General features: G+C 42.4%; 1 protein-coding gene across 1 annotated transcript in view; it reads left to right on the top strand.

Moving 5' to 3' along the window:
• The window catches only part of SLC26A8 (solute carrier family 26 member 8), a 73,635-nt gene that overhangs the window by 41,560 nt on the left and 12,822 nt on the right, over nt 1–19,253 (top strand). The window contains exons 7-11 of the mRNA XM_068960857.1: nt 955–1,037; nt 6,232–6,379; nt 7,321–7,434; nt 12,661–12,738; nt 17,991–18,086. Of these exons, the coding sequence (XP_068816958.1) occupies nt 955–1,037; nt 6,232–6,379; nt 7,321–7,434; nt 12,661–12,738; nt 17,991–18,086 (519 nt within the window). The remainder of the gene's footprint in view (nt 1–954; nt 1,038–6,231; nt 6,380–7,320; nt 7,435–12,660; nt 12,739–17,990; nt 18,087–19,253) is intronic.

The following is a 19,253-nucleotide window of genomic DNA, read 5'->3' as shown; positions in this document are numbered from 1 at the left end:
TCATATTTTCTCTATTTTCCTTTATGAGCAAGAGTAACCTTTATACTGGGAATAAGAGTTTCTTGGCCACTTGCCACACTTCTTGTCCCTTAGCTATATAAAGATCACAGAGCTTCTCTGTTGGTTCAGATCTTCCTTCCATTCTGATCTGTAGGCTTCCTAGGGGTCATCATCTGATCAGAGCATCACAGGTAAACCAACTGCTATCCTGGTCAGTATCTGGCTGAACTCTTAGAGTAGATGCTGGGAAAAGATTTATGTGTTAGTAGGGGGAACAACGTAAAGCAACTATATAATTATTATTTTAAAACTGGGGCATTGACTTCTTTTGTCTCTGCCTTAATTTGCTCTAGTGTGAGATCTTTATAAGGTGTAACAGCTTCTAGGTTGTCTGTTTTCATTCTAGATGAAATGGAAGGGACACTTGGCATTTCAGAAGGAAATGAACAGAAAGGAAAAAGCAAGCAAGTAATTGCTTTGCTAAAGCAATTTTTTTTTGTATGTGCTATCAAATGCTGCCACCTTATCGACAATTATTAATGATTATCAATACATGTCAACAATCCCCCGAAGGACTTATGTATATTAAGACAGTGTACCTAGATTTTAGAACTTTTAAAATTGAAGCCTTGGTACAGCTATTACCTGAAAGCATGTTTATACTTGGTCCAGATGTTTAAAGTTGGTGAGGAAAGAGAAGTCCAGGCCATCCATTTGTTCCCGTTATAATACTATGTCAAACGTGCAGTTGCTTTTCATTCTGGTTATGTTGGAGCCAAAAGAGTCAGGAAGGTCTTCTGCATTTGTTGCGCCACAGAACTGGCCCTGCCTCTTTCTCCAGCCTCCATGCACAGGCACTGCCATATATTGCCCTGTCCTGCCAGAGACTGTGGGCACCTCTGCTTTGCATAATATTTAGGTGATCACATGCCTTTTCTTTTTAAACTCCTACAGATTCTTGGCTTTGCTGCATTTTCAAACAAGGTAAACATGGCCACGGAAAACAGCCTGATGCTCATTGAGATGATACCTTATAGGTTGGTAATTCCAGTTTTCAAGACTACTTTCTCCTTCCTGTTACCTCCTCTTAGCCTCTGACCACATAGCCGGATTTGTATCGTTGACCAAAATCAATAGCATGCCAGTTATTTCTCCCGCAGAGACGGGTTTACTTGAGATCAGCAGAGAATTGCAGTTTGGGGTGTGCAAGCACGGCAAGTCACATGCAAGTCCTCCTACAGCAGGGGAAGAGGTTTTCATAGAGGGAAAAAGAAAACTGGGGAGGGGGGGTTGGCCAAGGTAAGCAGAGTCTATGGCTTTTCATTAGCTGAGTCTTTGGCCCCGCAAGGAGTCTTTCTTCTTCCTGTTGGGCTCTGCAGTGGTCTCAGGGTGTGAGTGCTCCCCCTGCTGGTCTCCAACTCTACTTAATTAGTTTCTATGTATTAAAAAAAAAAATTTCTCAGGTAACAAGTCTCTGCTGCTGCTGCTGCTGCTGCTAGGTCACTTCAGTTGTGTTCCACAGGCAAATTTGGGTCATGGACTCAAGTTCACTTTAGAACAGAGGTTCTAAGGGACAAGCCTGTGTTTCTTCTCTGGACAGCCTTTGACTCTCTTCCCATGGTTGAGCCAATCCTCTAACCCAAGTAAACTGGAAAACCAGGGAGACTCCTGTATTTTTCTCGCAGCACATCATGAACCTTCTCAACCTCCAAACCTGTCTGATTACCCTCAGGGATGGGACAAGACATAGCTCTGTTTTCCAAGCCTCTCTCCTGGGGTTCAGAGTTCAGCATCCCTTCTGTCTTCACCTACTTAGACTGACTCAGTGTCCTTGAGCTACATCACTTTATCACTTTCAGTGGAAAGCCTTCTCCAAGTAGTCTGGCATTACAGAGTTCTTAAGGACCTGCAATTAATTTACATTATGGTTCCTACCAGTGAGTATGGGGCCTCACTCTTGCTTCTGTTAGGGAATTATTTCTTTCACCTTGACCAGATGAATCATTTTAGCTAAGAAAGGCAACATAACACAGTTTCTTGACTCATAAGAAGGTTTTTGAGGAGCATTGTTCACTTCCTCATGCTCTTCAACAGAGAATATAGCAACTAGTCAGTGATACCACTTAACCTTCAGCATACAAAACGGATGCTACTTTGATGCAGCCAGATAATCTCATATACTACCACTTCTCAGTGAAATCTGGTGATGACTAAATACATTTAAAATATTGTTCAGTTTTTTTTAAACTGTGAGCAGACAACCTAGGTACCAGGAAATGCTATGGAAAATAAGTCTCTGCCCTCTGCGGAAAAATGACAAGAGCAACAATGAGACTGATGCTTTACATAATTATTTTATTTCATTCGTTCCTTGTAGTATTACTACAAGATATTCTTTTTTGGCTGAGGAAACTAAGAGTTACCAAGTTTAAATTATTCATCTACTTCTCTGAAAGTAGCATTAGAGCTACTTTCTGAACCCATTTCTATTTAATTCCAAAATCTAGTATAATAACCCCTCTACTATACTTAGTATTGCTGCTGTTATTAATGACTTCAAAACCACACAGTTAACCTCTGCTTATATTTTATCATAAGATTCAAGTGTACAGATAGAGAAAAAACATTTCAGAAATTTAATTTTAGGTATTGCTTTTAACCTCTCTTTACTGCTTATCTCGGAGAAGGCGATGGCATCCGTCTCCAGTACTCTTGCCTGGAAAACCCTATGGACAGAGGAGCCTGGTAGGCTGCAGTCCATGGGGTTGCGAAGAGTCTGACACGACTGAGCGACTTCACTTTCACTTTTCACTTTCATGCATTGGAGAAGGAAATGGCAACCCACTCGTGTGTTCTTGCCTGGAGAATCCCAGGGATGGGGGAGACTGGTTGGCTGCCGTCTATGCGGTCGCACAGAGCTGGACACGACTGAAATGACTTAGCAGCAGCAGCAGCAGCATTGCTTGTCTATCCAAGGTTGCTAGAGATTAGGAAAATTGAATAACTTATGTTAGTTCCTTCCACATCCACATCCCTCTTTAAATGGCTAACAAAGAACTGAATGTACAGAGAACACCAGGAAGGAAAAAGCAGTAGGTTTGTACTATTAATGTTACCATACTAAATATTTAAGGTTTACTGACACAAACTTGGGCAATAAATTCATGAAAATTAAAATCTCTTGTGTATAATGAGACACTATCAACAGAGAAAAAAGACAACTCATAGAAGAGGAGAAAATATTTGCAAATTATGTATGATAAGGAATTAATATCCAAAATACATAGAGAACTCCTAAAACACAATAGAAAACAGACAACCTGATTCAAAAAGTGGGGAAGGAATTTGAATACACATTTTTCCAAGGATAATATACAAATGGCCAATGAGCACATAAGATGCTCAACATCACTAATCATTTGGGGAATGCAAATCAAAACTACTGTGAGATACCACCCCATACTCATTAGGATGGCTACTGTTTTAAAAAAGACAGAAAATAACAAATATTTGATGAGGATGTGGAGAAAATGGAACCCGTGTGCACTGTTAGTGGGAGTGTGAAATGTACAGCCACTGTGGAAAGTAGTATGCTGATTCCTCAAAAAATTAAAAATAGAATTGCCATCAGTTCAGTTCAGTCGCTCAGTCATGTCCAGCTCTTTGCGACCCCATGAATCACAGCACACCAGGTCCATCACCAACTCCCGGAGTTCACTCAGACTCACGTCCATTGAGTCGGTGATGCCATCCAGCCATCTCATCCTCGGTCATCCCCTTTTCCTCCTGCCCCCAATCCCTCCCAGCATCAGAGTCTTTTCCAATGAGTCAACTCTTCACATCAGGTGGCCAAAGTATTGGAGTTTCAGCTTTAGCATCATTCCTTCCAAAGAACACCCATGGCTGATCTCCTTCAGAATGGACTGGTTGGATCTCCTTGCAGTCCAGGGGACTCTCAAGAGTCTTCTCCAACACCACAGTTCAAAAGCATCAATTCTTCAGCGTTCAGCCTTCTTCACAGTCCAACTCTCACATCCATACATGACCACAGGAAAAACGACAGCCTTGACTAGACGGACCTTAGTTGGCAAAGTAATGTCTCTGCTTTTCAATATGCTATCTAGGTTGGTCATAACTTTCCTTCCAAGGAGTAAGCGTCTTAATTTCATGGCTGCAATCACCATCTGCAGTGATTTTGGAGCCCCAAAACATAAAGTCTGACACTGTTTTTACTGTTTCCCCATCTATTTCCCATGAAGTGATGGGACCAGATGCCATGATCTTTGTTTTCTGAATGTTGAGCTTTAAGCCAACTTTTTCACTCTCTTCTTTCACTTTCATCAAGAGGCTTTTTAGCTCCTCTTCACTTTCTGCCATAAGGGTGGTGTCATCTGCATATCTCAGGTTATTCATATTTCTCCCGGCAATCTTGATTCCAGCTTGTGCTTCATCCAGCCCAACGTTTCTCATGATGTACTCTGCATATAAGTTAAATAAGCAGGGTGACAATATACAGCCTTGACGTAATCCTTTTCCTATTTGGAACCAGTCTGTTGTTCCATGTCCAGTTCTAACCGTTGCTTCCTGACCCAGCAATTCTACTTCTGGAAATATACTTCCCCCAAATTATACTCCCCCCAAGAGCAGTATCTTGAAGAGATATTTTTGCACCTATATTCATAATAGCGCTACTCACAATGAGAAACAATAAATGTCCATCAGTGGATGAATGAATAAACAGAATGTGTTATATCCATCCAATAGAATATTATTGAACCTTGAAAAGGAAGGAAATTCTGGCATTAACTACAACATAGATGAACCTCAAGGGCATTATTCTAAGTGAAATAAGCCAATCACAAAAAGACAATTACTATTTGAGCCCACTTATCTGGGGTACTTAGTAGTCAAAATCATAAAGACAGAAAGTCAGGTGTTTTTTTGTCAGGCTGGAGGGAGGGGGGAAATGGAGAGTTATTGATTAATAATCATAGAGTTTCAGTTTTACAAGATGAAAGAACTATGGAGTAGATGGTGGTAATGGTTGCATATTATGAATGTATTTAAAAACCGCTGAACTATACATTTAAAAGTGGGTAAAATGGTAAATTTCATGTTATGAGGATTTTACCCAGTTTTTAAAAAACTGGATAAGAACAGAACAATTTTTATAAAGGACAATGACTAAAATTATAATTGGAAAGATTTGAGTCTGACTAGAAGGGAATACATTGAGGTTGTAGCTCTAAACCATCTTAGATATGATATCTGCCTATTGCTAACCCACTGGTACGATCTCAAATAGTGTAAATAAGCCATTTTTCATCAAGGTTTGTAGTTTAGCCTGCTCTATTTGTTGCCACTGGCGCTTAGAGAAACCTCAAACTAGAAGATAAGCACATCATGTTCTCTTAATGGCCTTTGTAACTGGTCTTGATTTGCTGGCAGTTTTGGCAAGCTGCTGCCTCAGTGTCTTTTCTTATCTCTTAATTTTTTGAAAAAAGGTCAGGCCTGGGACTTCCCTGGTGGTCCACTGGTTAAGAATCCTCCTGCCAGCCTGGATGGGAGGGCAGTTTGGGGGCGAAGTGCATGAGTACTCATTCATGTCCAATTCTGCGAATCCATGGACTATAGCCCACCAGGCTCCTCTGTCCATGGGATTTCCCAGACAAGAATACTGGGGTGGGCTGCCATTTCCTACTCCAGGGGATCTTCCCAACCCAGAAACCCAACCCAAATCTCTTGCTTGGCAGGCAGATTCTTTACCATTGAGCCACCAGGGAAGGCCTTAATTGGCTATACCTCAATATAAAATTAAAAGTTAAAAAAAAAAATCCTCCTGCCAATGCAGGGGATACCGTTTCGATCCCGGGTCCAGGAAGATCCCACATGTGGCAGGCCGACTGTGCCCATGGGCCACAACTACCAAACCAGTGCTCTAGAGCCGGAGCGCCGCAGCTACTAAAGCTCCTATGCCTAAAGCCTGAGCTCTGCAACAAGGGAAGCCACCCGGTGAGAAGCCCATGCACCACGCTAGAGAGTAGCTCCCGCTTGCTGGGACTAGAGAAAGCCCACATGCAGCAATGAGAGCCTAGAGCAGCCAAAAATAAATAAATGTTTAAAAGGTGTCAGGCCTTTTGATATGGATGATGAAGGTATGATGAGAATAGAGGGGGGAGGTGCCCATAATGACTCCTGCTACCTAGGAATAATTCCACCATTTTATTCCAGCTTCCTGTTTCCTGTAACGCCAGATATGAGCAATCTTACTGAAGTTCTTGCAGAATCGTTCTCCTTAGCTTTAGTGAGCTCGTTTTTGCTCATATTTCTGGGCAAGAAGATCGCCAGTTTCCATAACTATGATGTCAATTCCAACCAGGTGAGAGGACAAGCCTTTCTATTACTTTCTTGGACCCTTTGATCTTTGTTCTCTAACCTGAGCCTTCTGCTAAAATGAAGACTGTAACCAGAGAGTCACTTGGACCACTATTTGAGCTACAATTAAATAAGGGAGAAGTGTGACATCCTTAACTCTGAAGCTACCTGAAATAATATGCATGTTGTTACTCTAGAATAGATATGGGGTAGGGAGGCATATGTTGTTAAGTTGGCAGGGTTCCTCTCCTCTCCTTTTAGCTTCCTTTCCACCAAGTCCTCAGAAGTCAACCACATACCAAGGCACAACAAGAAACGCAGTGGAATGTCAAAACTAGGCTAATAGCATAATTCAGTTGGTTTCCCAGAAATAGTCATTGTCACTTTTTAAAAAGAGTCTCCAACCATTCTGAGTTTGGCCCATTCCCTAGAAATCAAAAAGGAAACATGGGGACTTCTCTGGCAGTTCAGTGGTTAGGACTTGGTGCTTTCGCTGCTGTGGCCCAAGGTTCAATCCCTGGTCAGGGAACGAAGATCACACAAGCCCCTTGGTGTGGGCTGGTGCCTTGTGGTTAGGATCCCAGGCTTTCACTCCAAGGCCCAGGTTCCATTGGTGTCCCGCTTTGACTTTAGGATAGTATAAAAGGAAGCAAGAAAATAGTACTTTGTGTCTCTCTGTCATCCTAGTGATCATGTGAAAGAGAATAATGAGGCAAAAGTCTCGTTTTCTCACTTTGAGGGCTTTTCTTGTGATCTTCAGCTAAAGTGAAGAAATCAGAGTTGCCATCCTTCAGTTCTTTCCAGTAATCTTTCAGTGTTATTTGAAGTGATATAAACAACCCTATCTTCATATACAAGAAATAACAGTGTAACTTTAGTGCAAACTCAAGTCAGCCTTCTTCGTCGACAAACAGCGGGCCTAAAGTATTTGCCATTTCTTTACAGGATTTAATAGCCATTGGCCTTTGCAATGTCGTCAGTTCATTTTTCAGATCTTACGTGTTTACTGGTGCTGTTGCCAGGACCATTATTCAGGATAAAACTGGAGGAAGACAACAGGTGTGTGCAATAGAATTTGATCTCTAATATAGAGATAATTATATCTGTTTATATGTATATTCACAGAAGGGGATTATATATTAGTTTAACCTTACTGCCGTTTTACAGTTATGCTTGTTGGGAGAGATTTGTATTATGCTTGCTGGATCTCATGCTTGGCTTAATTTTTGCTTAGCTTTTGTCTTAAAAGCTATCTGTCAATGAGGAATTTGAAGATCATTTTCTGTAAAAATATTATTGTTAAAGGCTTCTATATATTAGCCCATAAGAAGCTACTTTCCATGTAGCAAAGCTAAAAGATAATATTTCAGGTAAACCAACTATCACCTATTAACATTTTTTTTCTATGGGGAGATATATTCTCAGTCCTAGTCTGTGAAAGTAATAAGATAACTCTCGCCTTCTTGATAGCAGGACTAGAAACTTTTCTAACTCCTCAAAGGATATGGCAGGAGGCTCTGGTCTTTGTCTAGGTGAGCTTATGGAATTTACGTTCATTCTACCTTTGTGTAAGAGAAAATTGTCTAGGTCAGATCCTCTTCAGGTATCCTGAATTAGTAAACTAAATATACGGGGATATGGAAGGGAAGAGGGAAAGAAGAATGGTGGCAAAGTTTTAAAGGCAAGCTCTCTGTCCAGTTTTCTGGGATGAGATTTTCTAAGTCCAATATTCATGCATTTTAGACTGACCAGATAAAAGTTACAGTTTACAACATGAGAGGTATCCCATCTCAGTTACGTAGCATGAGTAAGTGTCAAAGAACTATCAGAATTGAACCTGGAATAAGCCCATGGACTGAGTCAGGGTTCAGGAGGCAGAGAAGCAGAAGCCAAAGACAAGCTGGGGCCACAGCAGCACAGCGGGGGGCGGGGGGGGGGTCACTGTGGTCAGAAAGGAAAGTGTCAGGGGCTTCCCTGGTGGTCCAGTGGCTGAGACTTTGCCTTCCAATGCAGGGGGTGTGGGATCAGTCTCTGGCTGGGAAGCTAAAATCCCACACATATCTTGGAGCCAAAAAACCAAAACATAATGCAGAAGCAATATTGTAACAAATTCAATAAAGACTTCAAAAATGGACCACATTAAAAAAAAATCTTAAAGTGTCAGAAGAATGGACACAAAACTCGAATGGGGAAAGAGAGTGTCCCAGCTTATGGGTGAACTATCAGGTGAAAGCTAATAAAAGAAGACTGGCCAGTGGTGAGAGCACGGGTCTAGAGTGTGTGATTTTATGTGGACTGAGTTTTGTTGTCAGAGAGTTTCTACCGAACACACTGGCCTTTAAGGGGTAGCGCTTCTGCACTACTGTCTGATCAGAGAAGGAAGATGAGTTTCGTTAAAAAACAATGATGTTCTATGCAAGTGAAGTCAAAATAAGAGGAGTTTATGATAAGAAGAAATGGAAATAGCTTTTCCAAACATCAGTTCCCTTTAACCTGTGACCACACGCTTTGTTTATTTAGTATACAAGCATAACAAATTTGGGGAGAAAAGATGTACATGGTGGGAAAAAAATCACAGTGCAAGTAAAATTAAGTGCAGAATAAATACAATAAATGTTAAAGTGCCATAAATACTTCTGGAAGGAGAACGATGGAGGAAGTGGGGCTTTTCTGGATCCCCATAAGAGGTTTAGAATATGTGTAGATGGAGGGAAGGAAGACGGGCTTCAGTTCAGCTTTGGCTTTGCCTTTAGCCTGTTGGGCAAAGTGACTCTCGTCCTGTTTTCTGCTGTGGCTTCCTTCTCCCCTGCCAAAGACATCTCTCTCTGTGGCGCAGTGGCCCTTCACAGGGAAGCATGTCCCTCAGGATGCTGGTAAGCTCTTCCCCAAGACCCCGACTTGCCCAGGGCAAATCGCCAGTTCAAGCAGAGAATGTCCCTGGCCCCTGACCCTCCACATTTGAGCTTCCCCACCTCCAATCCGAGTTTCTGATCTGGACTCAATCAGCCTTCTTCATCCCCTAGCAGGGGTTCTTCTCTCTCCCCTTCTTCTCTTGGGACTTTTTAATTAAGTCTGACTGAGAACACCCTCATTTTTTCAAAGCTCCCCAGGACTGCAGGAAAGAGAAGCTCAGGGGCTGGCTCTATTTGACATGACCGGCCACCAAGAGCCACTTACGTGTGTGTGTATGTATGTCTGACATACATAAACACTGTGTAAAATGCGTCTGGATTTCACTTTAATTTCTCCCTGTCTAGAAACTTGTCTTCACTGGTTGCAGCAAAACCAATCAGCCCTTCCAGCCCTGGCCTGAACCTTAAGTGATGGCAGGCCAGCCGAACTGCCCTCCCTCTTCTAGCTGGTCCACTTCTGATCCTGTGTTTCCCTCTTCTCTGTGATTGTGCTCCTTTCCTTGTTCCCTGCTTTCCAAAGATGAGCCTTCTCGCCTTGTCCCCAAGCTCCCAGAACTGCTTTACGCTATTCCTTTTTTTTTTTTTAAGTTGGAGCTTTACAATGTTGCGTTAGTTTCTGCTGTACTGTCATGAGTCTGTTTTATGTTTACACATAACCCCTCCCTTTGGGATCGTCCCCAACCCCCTCCCCAACCCCAGGTCATCACAAAGCACTGAGCCAAGCTCCCTGTGCTACAGAGCAGCTCCCCACCAACTATTTTTCATCCAGTATGTATGTAGCATGTGTCAGTCCTACTCTCCCAGTTCGTCCCACCCTCCTCTTCCAGGTCTGTGTCCATGTACGTGTCCATTCTCTACGTCTGTGTCTTTATTCCTGCCCTGCAAATAGGCTCATCTGTACCATTTTTCTAGATTCCACATGTATGCATATGCATTTATGCATTTGTTTTTCTCTTTCTGACTTACTTCATTCCCAGAACTGCTTTTAAAACTGAGTTATTATTTTTAAAAAAGAAAAGAAAGAAATCATCACAAAAGGAAATGAGTTGCATTCTCTTTAGAGAAAACAAATGGGGCTGTGGAGAGAGCCTGGATTTTGGAGTCAGTTGGTCAGGTGGATTGAAACCTGACCCGGTAGCTCCTAGATGTGTGACCCTGGGAAGTTACCTTCACTTTCTGGGGCTCTAGTCCTCATCGATAAGATGGAGATAGGATAACCTTTCAGTTGTGAGAATTAGACTGGATGACAGCAGAGCTTCTACCCCAGGTCCCTAGTGTGCTGGTTGGGGTATGGTAATGTTCTGTCCACTGCTGGTGGAGCAGTTGTTGTCTGAGGCTCTTCATGTCACTTGTGGCTGTGCTTTATGAGAACTCACATTGCGTTGAGTCTCCGGGAAGAAGGTAGGGTCAGTCTTGGTTCAAGAAAGCCTGAAAAAGTGATGGAAAATCAGAGCGGAAAAGCAAAACATGCGTGAGATGTCAAGTTGTATTAATACATGCTTGCTGCCTCTAGGCCCCATTCATGCGCTGAATCTGGGATTCTGAGACTCACCATGCATCCTCCTAAGGCACAACGCCACCAAGGATGGCCCTCTGACCCCAAAGCCCACTCCTCCCGTGTGCAGCCATGAAAGTGAAAGTGAAAATCACTCGGTCGTGTCTGACTTTTTGTGACCCCATGGACTATGCAGTCCATGGAATTCTCCAGGTCAGAATACTGGAGTGGGTAGCCTTTCCCTTCTCCAGAGGATCTTCCCAACCCAGGATTGAACCCAGGTCTCCTGCATTGCAGGCGGGTTCTTTACTAGCTGAGCTATCAGGGAAGCAGCCTTGGGGGACAGACAATTATTGGCAGGCCTCCCTGAGCAGCCAGATTTATGGGATTTCCGTGTTTGGTCTATCGTCATTTTAAACTAGGTTTTATACAGCTAATTTTGGTGTCTGTATGTCTTTGTTCCCCTAAAAGTAATCCAAAGAACTCTGGAGGAAAGGAGTAATAGGAAGGAGAAGTCCTGATATGGTTTCCTGTGCTAAGCAAAGCAGTTTCTTCTATAGTGCGAGATCACCTGAAGCTAGACCCTAAAATTTAGTGTGGCAACAGGCTGAGATATACACTGGCTGGAGAAGCTTATGGTTACCTTTTTCAGTTCCACAGTGTATAAAATGTTTGCCACAAGAACTTCCTGAGTTTCAGTTACAGTGATCCATTTTCCTGAATTCTTCTGCCTACATTCTTCTCTCAGGGTTCAACTTTTCCACATTAGGTTGGTCCCATAGCTGTGAACCAGTCGGGGTGGGAAAAAAAGGAAGCAGAACATTGATTTCATTGCAATTATTTTCAGTGACATGTTTCTATGGCAAATAGCAGTGAGCATTGAGAGAGAACCCAGTAGGAAGTCTTTTTCACACCTAATAAAAAAGAGGAAAAAAATTAGACAATCATTGCCGCATGGTCACTTAATGGTTTAGATTTAAAGTTGCTTGTTTGTGCTAGTATGTGCTGTTGTTTTGATTTGTGGCTACAGTTTTATCCCCCCCTCCACTCTTATCACCATGGGAAATTACACTGCTTTGTATGATTTTTTTCTGTTTAAGTAGGGACTTAACCAATGGAAGTTTATCAACAGAGGATATAATGAGCTCAAGATTATGTCCAGGGAGCCTTAAGGTTATAAAGGGAACTATGTTGTTTTAGCTTTCTACCTGTATCTGACAATCTGAAGCACTGCTTCCCAAGTAGTACGAACCCAGAGGAGTCAACCCAGCTGGAACAGAATCCAGAGCTGCTATCAACAGCCCTGACTCATGTTCATTAAACTTTCTTTTTCTTTTTTTTTAATGGCATTGAGGCAGAGAGAAGCAAAAGTAGGAAAATCAAAAGTGAATATCATGGTATTAAGATGAAGCACCACTGAAGCTGTTAGATGGGAAGCTATCCAAACCCCAAAAGAGCGAAGTGGAACAGTTGGGATTTTAGGGCTTTCAGTGATGGGTCTACCAGGGCTTTTTAAAACTATTCAAAGAAGGTTGAAGTTCGGAGGAAATGAAGGCCAGATTTTAGGAGACTTCAGATTCACAGCACAAAGCAATGGCAAAATAGATTCAGATATCCAAGCCCATCTGGAACTTTTCAGGAAACCTTGATACATGCAGTCAATGAGTATTTATTGAGTACCTGGTGTGTGTTGAGGATTGTGACAACTGACAGTGTCAGCTTTCCGAAAATGCACTGATGTTAGCTGGTCATACATACGCAGCCCCTTCTAAGAAAGAAACAAAAATGACATGCTTGTCACCAAGCAGAAGGCCTCAGTTGCAGACGGGGACCAGTCCATTCCTGATGATCTCTCTCCAACTGGCTCTGTCTCCTCAGTTTGCATCTCTGGTAGGCGCAGGCATCATGCTGCTCCTGATGATGAAGATGGCACACTTTTTCTACAAACTGCCAAACGTAAGTGGACCTGATCAGATGCCTGAGTCAGATCACGTCTTGGTGGGGACATCTCTGAGGGGAACTGCATTCTGCTCATCTCCAGTGGTTGCCCCAGCCTCTTTCTGGTTCCTTTCCTTTAAAATAACTGCCTCTACCATACAGGATTTCCCTGGTGGCTCAGATGGTAAAGAATCCACCTGCGATGCAGGAGACCTAGGTTTGATCTGTGGGTTAGGAAGATCCCTGTGGGAGGCCATGGCAACCCACTCCAGTATTCTTTTTTTTTTTTTAATTGAAGGATAATTGCTTTACAGATTTTTGTTGTTTTCTGTCAAACCTCAACACTCCAGTATTCTTGCCTGGAGAATCCCCATGGACAGGATCACAAAGAGTTGGACACAACTGAGTGACTAAGCACCTCACAGGACTAGGAGTTAAACACGATAATATGTATAATGTAGAGAGAACAGTTTTGAGCTAATCATAAGCGCTCAAGAAACAATTGTGATTCCTCTCATCCTCATTAATCTTTTTTTAAAAATTGCTTTAGCTATAAAGTAAGCTTTTAGAAGTAAGGATTCAGTTAAATATGACCAAAATAGACTTCAGATGCCAGAACGCCCATTACCAACACAGGCTTGGAAACTCATTGTGCATTCATGCCATCTGTTTTCCTAAACAGTTTCCAGAAGTCCTTGTTCTGCATTCATGTGAACTCAATCTCCCTACCGCTCCCACCCTGCCTTTTGGTCAGTTCACAACACTAAAAGTTGAGTTTTAATTCTGTATTCAGCTAGAATGCCTCTATGTACTTACATGCCATTTCTTCCCTTTGTGTGAAAAGAATGATGACTTTACATTTAGAGATGCCAGTTGCATTAATTACTGACTGTAATCAATTTGTTCTAAGTTACAGTATAGGTCAATGCCCAGTGTCCATGATTTCTTTTGAAATTTCCTCCAGGTTCCCTTTAGTCATTTTTAGATAGTACTAAGATGGGGAGGTAGGGCTTCCCTGGTAGCTCAGTGGTAAAGAATCTGCCTGCAATGCAGGAGACCTGGGTTCAATCCCTGGCTTGGGAAGATCCCCTGAAGGAAGGGCATGGCAACCCACTCCAGTACTCTTGCCTGGAGAATAACATGGACAGAGGAACCTGGCGGGCTACAGTCCATAGGGTCACACAGAGCTGGACATGACTGAAGCGACTAAGCAGCAGCAGCAAGGGAGGAGATTTTATTCCTGGTCCAGCAGCTTGGTTACCGACTGATGTAGCAGTCCCTAAGCTGGAGTGGTTGTAAATATTATACCCATCCTTTTGAACATGTTTGGGACTTCCCTGGTGGTTCAGTGGTAAAGAATTCGCCTGCCAAGCAGGAGACGCAGGTTCAATCCCTGGGTCAGGAAGATGCCCTGGAGAAGGAAATGACAACCCACCCCAGCCCAGTATTCTTGCCTGAGAAATCCCATGGACAGAGGAGCCTGGCAAGCTACAGTCCATGGGATTACAAAAGGGTTGGACACGACTTAGCAACTAAACAACATTTCCACCTGGTGACTATCACGTTTCAGTAGAACAGGACCATCTTAAGCCTGTTGCTGCCTTTGGTTCTTGTGATTCAGGAATCTTGGAAACCAGCCATGGAATATATGCATGGTGGGTGGGATTAAGCTTGTGTTTATCACACAAGCTGTCTTTTGATTCCCAGCAGAAGTCATCTCCAGAATGGAGCTTATGCAGCATCTTTGGAGCTATAACTCTTGGGAGTCTATTTTTGGTGGGCCACTCACCAATTTACTTTGGACAGTGATATTTTTCCTTTATAGCCTGAAGAATCAGAATTTTAAAAAAAAGAAATCTCAAACAAAAATCTGTCCGAATTCACTGCAGGATAGTGATAAAAGTAAGGCTTCCCAGATGGTTCAGTGGTAAAGAATCTTCCTGCCAAGGCAGCAGATGCAGGAGATATGGGATCGATCCCTGGGTTGGGAAGATCCCCTGGAGAAGGAGATTGCAACCCACTCCGGTATTCTTGCCTCAAAAATCCCATGGACAGAGGTGGGTTACAGTCCACCTTACAGAGGTGGGTTACAGTGGGGTTCCAAAGAGTCACACATGCATGCATGCACAGTGATAAAAGCAGGTAAGCCCCTCCTTACAATAAATATGTTGGGGATAGAACAGCCCCTGCCTTTGGCCAACCATGTTCTAGCACGTTATTTTTACATCATCTAGTTAGGATGTTGCTGGGTGAGAAAATGCGAACACAATCTGATCAGTGGAATAACCGAATTTCTATAACCGTGGCTCTCTCTGAGGATTAAACTATGAATGATTCCTTCCTGATTTTATTGGAGTATAACTGCTTTACAATGTTCTGTTAGTTTCTGCAGTACAGCATCGTGAATCAGCCATATGTATACATATGTCCCCTCCCTGTTGAGCTTCCCCTCCCATTCCACCCCTCTAGGAAGCACCTATCCTTCCTTCTGTGAATGACTATGGGTAGTTTGTTGCAAAATTCTTGGGAGAGTAATTGGTAGAGCATCCTGGCAAGGATCTCAACTAGTGAGCAAGGGACCCAATATACATTTTTTTAAAATGTAATACAAATAGTGTATTCAATATTGTTCCAATTTTGTGTGGAAAAAAAATACATAGGCTATACCAAAATGTTATCTCTTGTATGATGGGAAATATATATAAATTCAATTCTTCTTTGCACATGAGCATGTTTTATCTTAAATATTCAGAAAGGTAAAATTTTTATTGTATATTTCATGAGAAAGATTTGTTTCCCTGTCATACTCTGTGTGTGTGGTCAGTCTTTCAGCCCTGTCCAACTCTTTGTGACCCCATGAACTGTAGCCCACCAGGCTCCTCTGTCCATGGAATTCCCCAGGCAAGAACACTGCAACAGTGGCCATTTCCTGCTCCAGGGAATCTTCCCGACCCAGGTATCAGACTCACGTCTCCAGTGTCTCCTGCATTGGCAGGTGGATTCTTTACCACTGAGATACCTCAGGAGCCCTCATACTTCATACCTCAAGAGCCCTCGTACTTCATACCTCAAGCCAAAAGTCTTATAAAGTTGAAGTTGAATTTCTTATCTTTCCTACCACATCTCCCTGCTAATTGCAGAAATTTGGGGAGATTCTTGACTGGTAAGAAGATAAAGCTGCAAAACAAGTAATTTCTGCTGACTTCATTTTTGTTCCTCCTGCCTCTGCTGACTTGTTGCATCCAACTGGTCACTGAGTAACCTCAGAGAACCAGAGTCAGCCTGGGTCCAAGCCACTTCCAAAAGTGGGATCAGCTCTAATTGGCTAGATGGCTATGAAAAGGATGAGAAACGTTTCTTAGAGTATGTGAGATTTTACTTTGAGGCCCTGATGATTTTATACCCCTATGAATATTGATCTTCATTTTCTTATACTTAAGACACTGTCTTTCCATTACGAAAGGAGACATGCTTACTTTTTAAACTTTGGAAAATTCATAATAGATAAAAATCTATTTTTTAGATAGATTGGTCACACACTGAGGTGGCAGTCCCTGAAGCCACAATCACAAATAAACCACTATTAACATTTTGGCACATACCTAACCCATATTATTCTCTATAAACGGATAGTATTTACTTTGTATGTTGTTGTTAGTCACTAAATCATGTCTGACTCTTTGCAACCCATGAACTGTAGCCTGCCAGGCTCCTCTGTCCATGGGATTTCCCAGACAAGAACATTGGAGTGGGTTGCCATTTCCTTCTCCAGGGGATCTTCCCAACCACAAGGATCGAACCTGCATTTCCTGCATTGGCAGGCAGATTCTTTACCACTGAACCACCAGGGAAGCAGCCTTTCCATTGTGTAATTGTGATCTAACTGTACACACAATCTGGTATTCTTGTTAACTTCATATATAACATGATACTCTTACTATCACTTATTAGTCAGTTTAAATTAGTTTATCTGAGTTTTTAAATTATAAATAACACAACAATGAGCAATTTTGTACATCTGCCCTTTTCTATATTTAGGATAGATTTCTAAGGGGAAAACAAAAGTTCTGTATGAAAGCATAGCAATCAGTATTTCTTGCTCGGTTCCTTCAGTCATGTCCAAGTCTTTGCAACCCTATGAAACTGTAGCCTGCCAGGCTCCTCTGTCCATGGGCTTTTCCAGGCATATACTGGAGTGGGTTGCCATGTCCTTCTCCAGGGGATCTTCCCAACCCAGGGGTCAAATCTGCATATTTTAAGTCTCCTGCATTGATAGGTGGGTTCTTTACCACTAATGCCCCCCTGGGAAGCCCTAGTATTTCTTAATATATTGCCAAATTATTTTTCAAGAGGGCAATACCCATTTTTAATGGAATGTCCTCAGTGGTTTAAATTTGCTAATTTAATTTGATGGACCAAAACAGTGGTATCTCACTGTTGAAATAATCATAGTACATCAGGATTAGGCTTGGGATAAAAAAAAAACAACACCAAATTGAAACTATTTCAGAATTTCTGTGAGTGGAAATTCTCTTAATTTGTCATCCCATCTGAGAATGGTTTCTAAGCAACATCAGTCACATAGGTTATGTCAAGCAAACTCGACAAAGCAAGGTCAAATAAGCACAGAATAGGACACATGGCCAAAGGCGCCAGCCTTCCTCTGGGCCTTGCCTCATCCTTACACCAAAAGTGACAACATGGAAACGGAAGGGACTAGATGATCGTAACTTGTGGCTACTCTTCCTCCCACCGTCTGTGTAAGTAACCAGCGATCTGACTCTAAAAGGGGCATGTGGGAACTTCCCTTGTGGTCCAGTGGTTAAAACTTCGCCTTCCAATCCAGGGGGGTATGAGTTCAATCCCTGCTCGGGGAGCTAAGATTCCACATGTCTTGCAGCCATAAAAAACCAAACCATAAAACAGAAGCAATATTGTAACAAATTCAATAAGGTTTTTTTTAAATGGTCCACATTCAAAAAAACTCTAAAATAAACGGGGCTTTTGAGAGCTGTCACTGGAAAAATGAGTCACATGGCCTTGCTGTGTCTTGTGTGTCTGACACATTATAAAGGTGAGCAGAGACAAATGTGGAGAATACTTATTTGATTGGACAGTGAGTTGCAGCACAGACCTGGTATTTGTATGCAATATTAGTGCAGAATACCTCTGTGTGGCAAGGCTGACCAAATCTCTGTGGTTCCTTGGTGGAAATTTGGAAGCTTTACCCCTGAAGGGAAAATGAAGCAGGGTTTATTTTTTCCCCACAGGCTATAGTGGCTGGTATTATCCTGAGTAACGTCCTACCCTACCTTGAAGTTGTTTACACCCTACCCAATCTGTGGAGGCAGAACCAGTATGACTGTGTGAGTGTAGATGCACTGGGGAGGTTGGGAAGGATGGAGGGGAAGCCGGCCGAGAGAGGAAGAGAACAAACGGAAGTGATCAACGTGAACCCGCTATCTGATGCGTCTCTGCTGTTGCTCAAAAAACGGGAGTCAAGGTTATTTGGTGCACAGAAATACTGAGACCCTATTCCAACTATATGAAGTTCGATGAAACAGAAGTAATTAAGCAGCTGCAGTTACACACAGATCTAATAAAAAGGGTTCATCATACATGGCATATTTGAATGGCTTTTAATCCGGTTAATAGAACTACATTCCAGGAGAGGGGAAACAAATCCCAACAAGAGAAGAGGGCGTCTTGCCAGGAAGAGTAACTGATGGCAGTGCTCCCCTTTTCTCTAGAGAAGAAAACTAGAGGACATATAGGGGAAATAGCAAGAAGTGAAAGATACGGGATGATGATGCAATGAGAGGAGAGGAACCCGGAAGAGGAAAGAGATCATTTTTGGATCCAGGTCCCTGAGACGTTAAGAGGGGAATGGGGTCCAGTGTACAGTTAGAGCTTCTGGTCTTTGGAGTGGAGACAGCACTTCCAACAGCCCTGGAGAGAACAAGGGAAGGTTGAGTGCAGAGACTAACAAACAAATGGCAGGTGGAGTAAACAGTTAGGGATTTTCAACCCATCTTCTTTTTTAAAAAATTGTCTATTGGGGCCTAGTTGATTCACAATGTCACGCTAGTTTCAGGTGTACAGCAAAGCAAGTCAATTATACATAAACAGGTATCCACTCCTTTAAAAAACTCTTTCCCCATATACGCAGTCGCGTACGAATGTCAGTCCCAACCTTCCAGTTCATCCCGCCTCCTCAGCCTACCTTCTTTATGGAAATGAAAGTCATATCACCTGCTGAGAGACGCAGTAGGTGGTGGGACAGGGGCTTGAAAAGGATGTTAAAGATTCCTAATGATTTTCATGGGTCTTAAAATAGCAACCAGTAATTTGGTGAGTGTTTTGGGTTGCTTTCCAAACAATATGTCTAATCTCAATAAATTCTATAAAGCAGATATTATTACCCCAATTTTTCACAAGCAGAAACTGATGTTTTAAGAGAAAATTAAAGAGAGATGTGGCCGAGAATGCATAACAGAATTGCTAGGCAGCCCTGGGGCCCAGTCGTTTGTGAC

The sequence above is a fragment of the Capricornis sumatraensis genome, chromosome 22 (assembly GCF_032405125.1).
Source record: "Capricornis sumatraensis isolate serow.1 chromosome 22, serow.2, whole genome shotgun sequence".
Lineage (NCBI taxonomy): Eukaryota > Metazoa > Chordata > Mammalia > Artiodactyla > Bovidae > Capricornis > Capricornis sumatraensis.
This window is presented reverse-complemented; position numbering and strand designations above follow the sequence as displayed.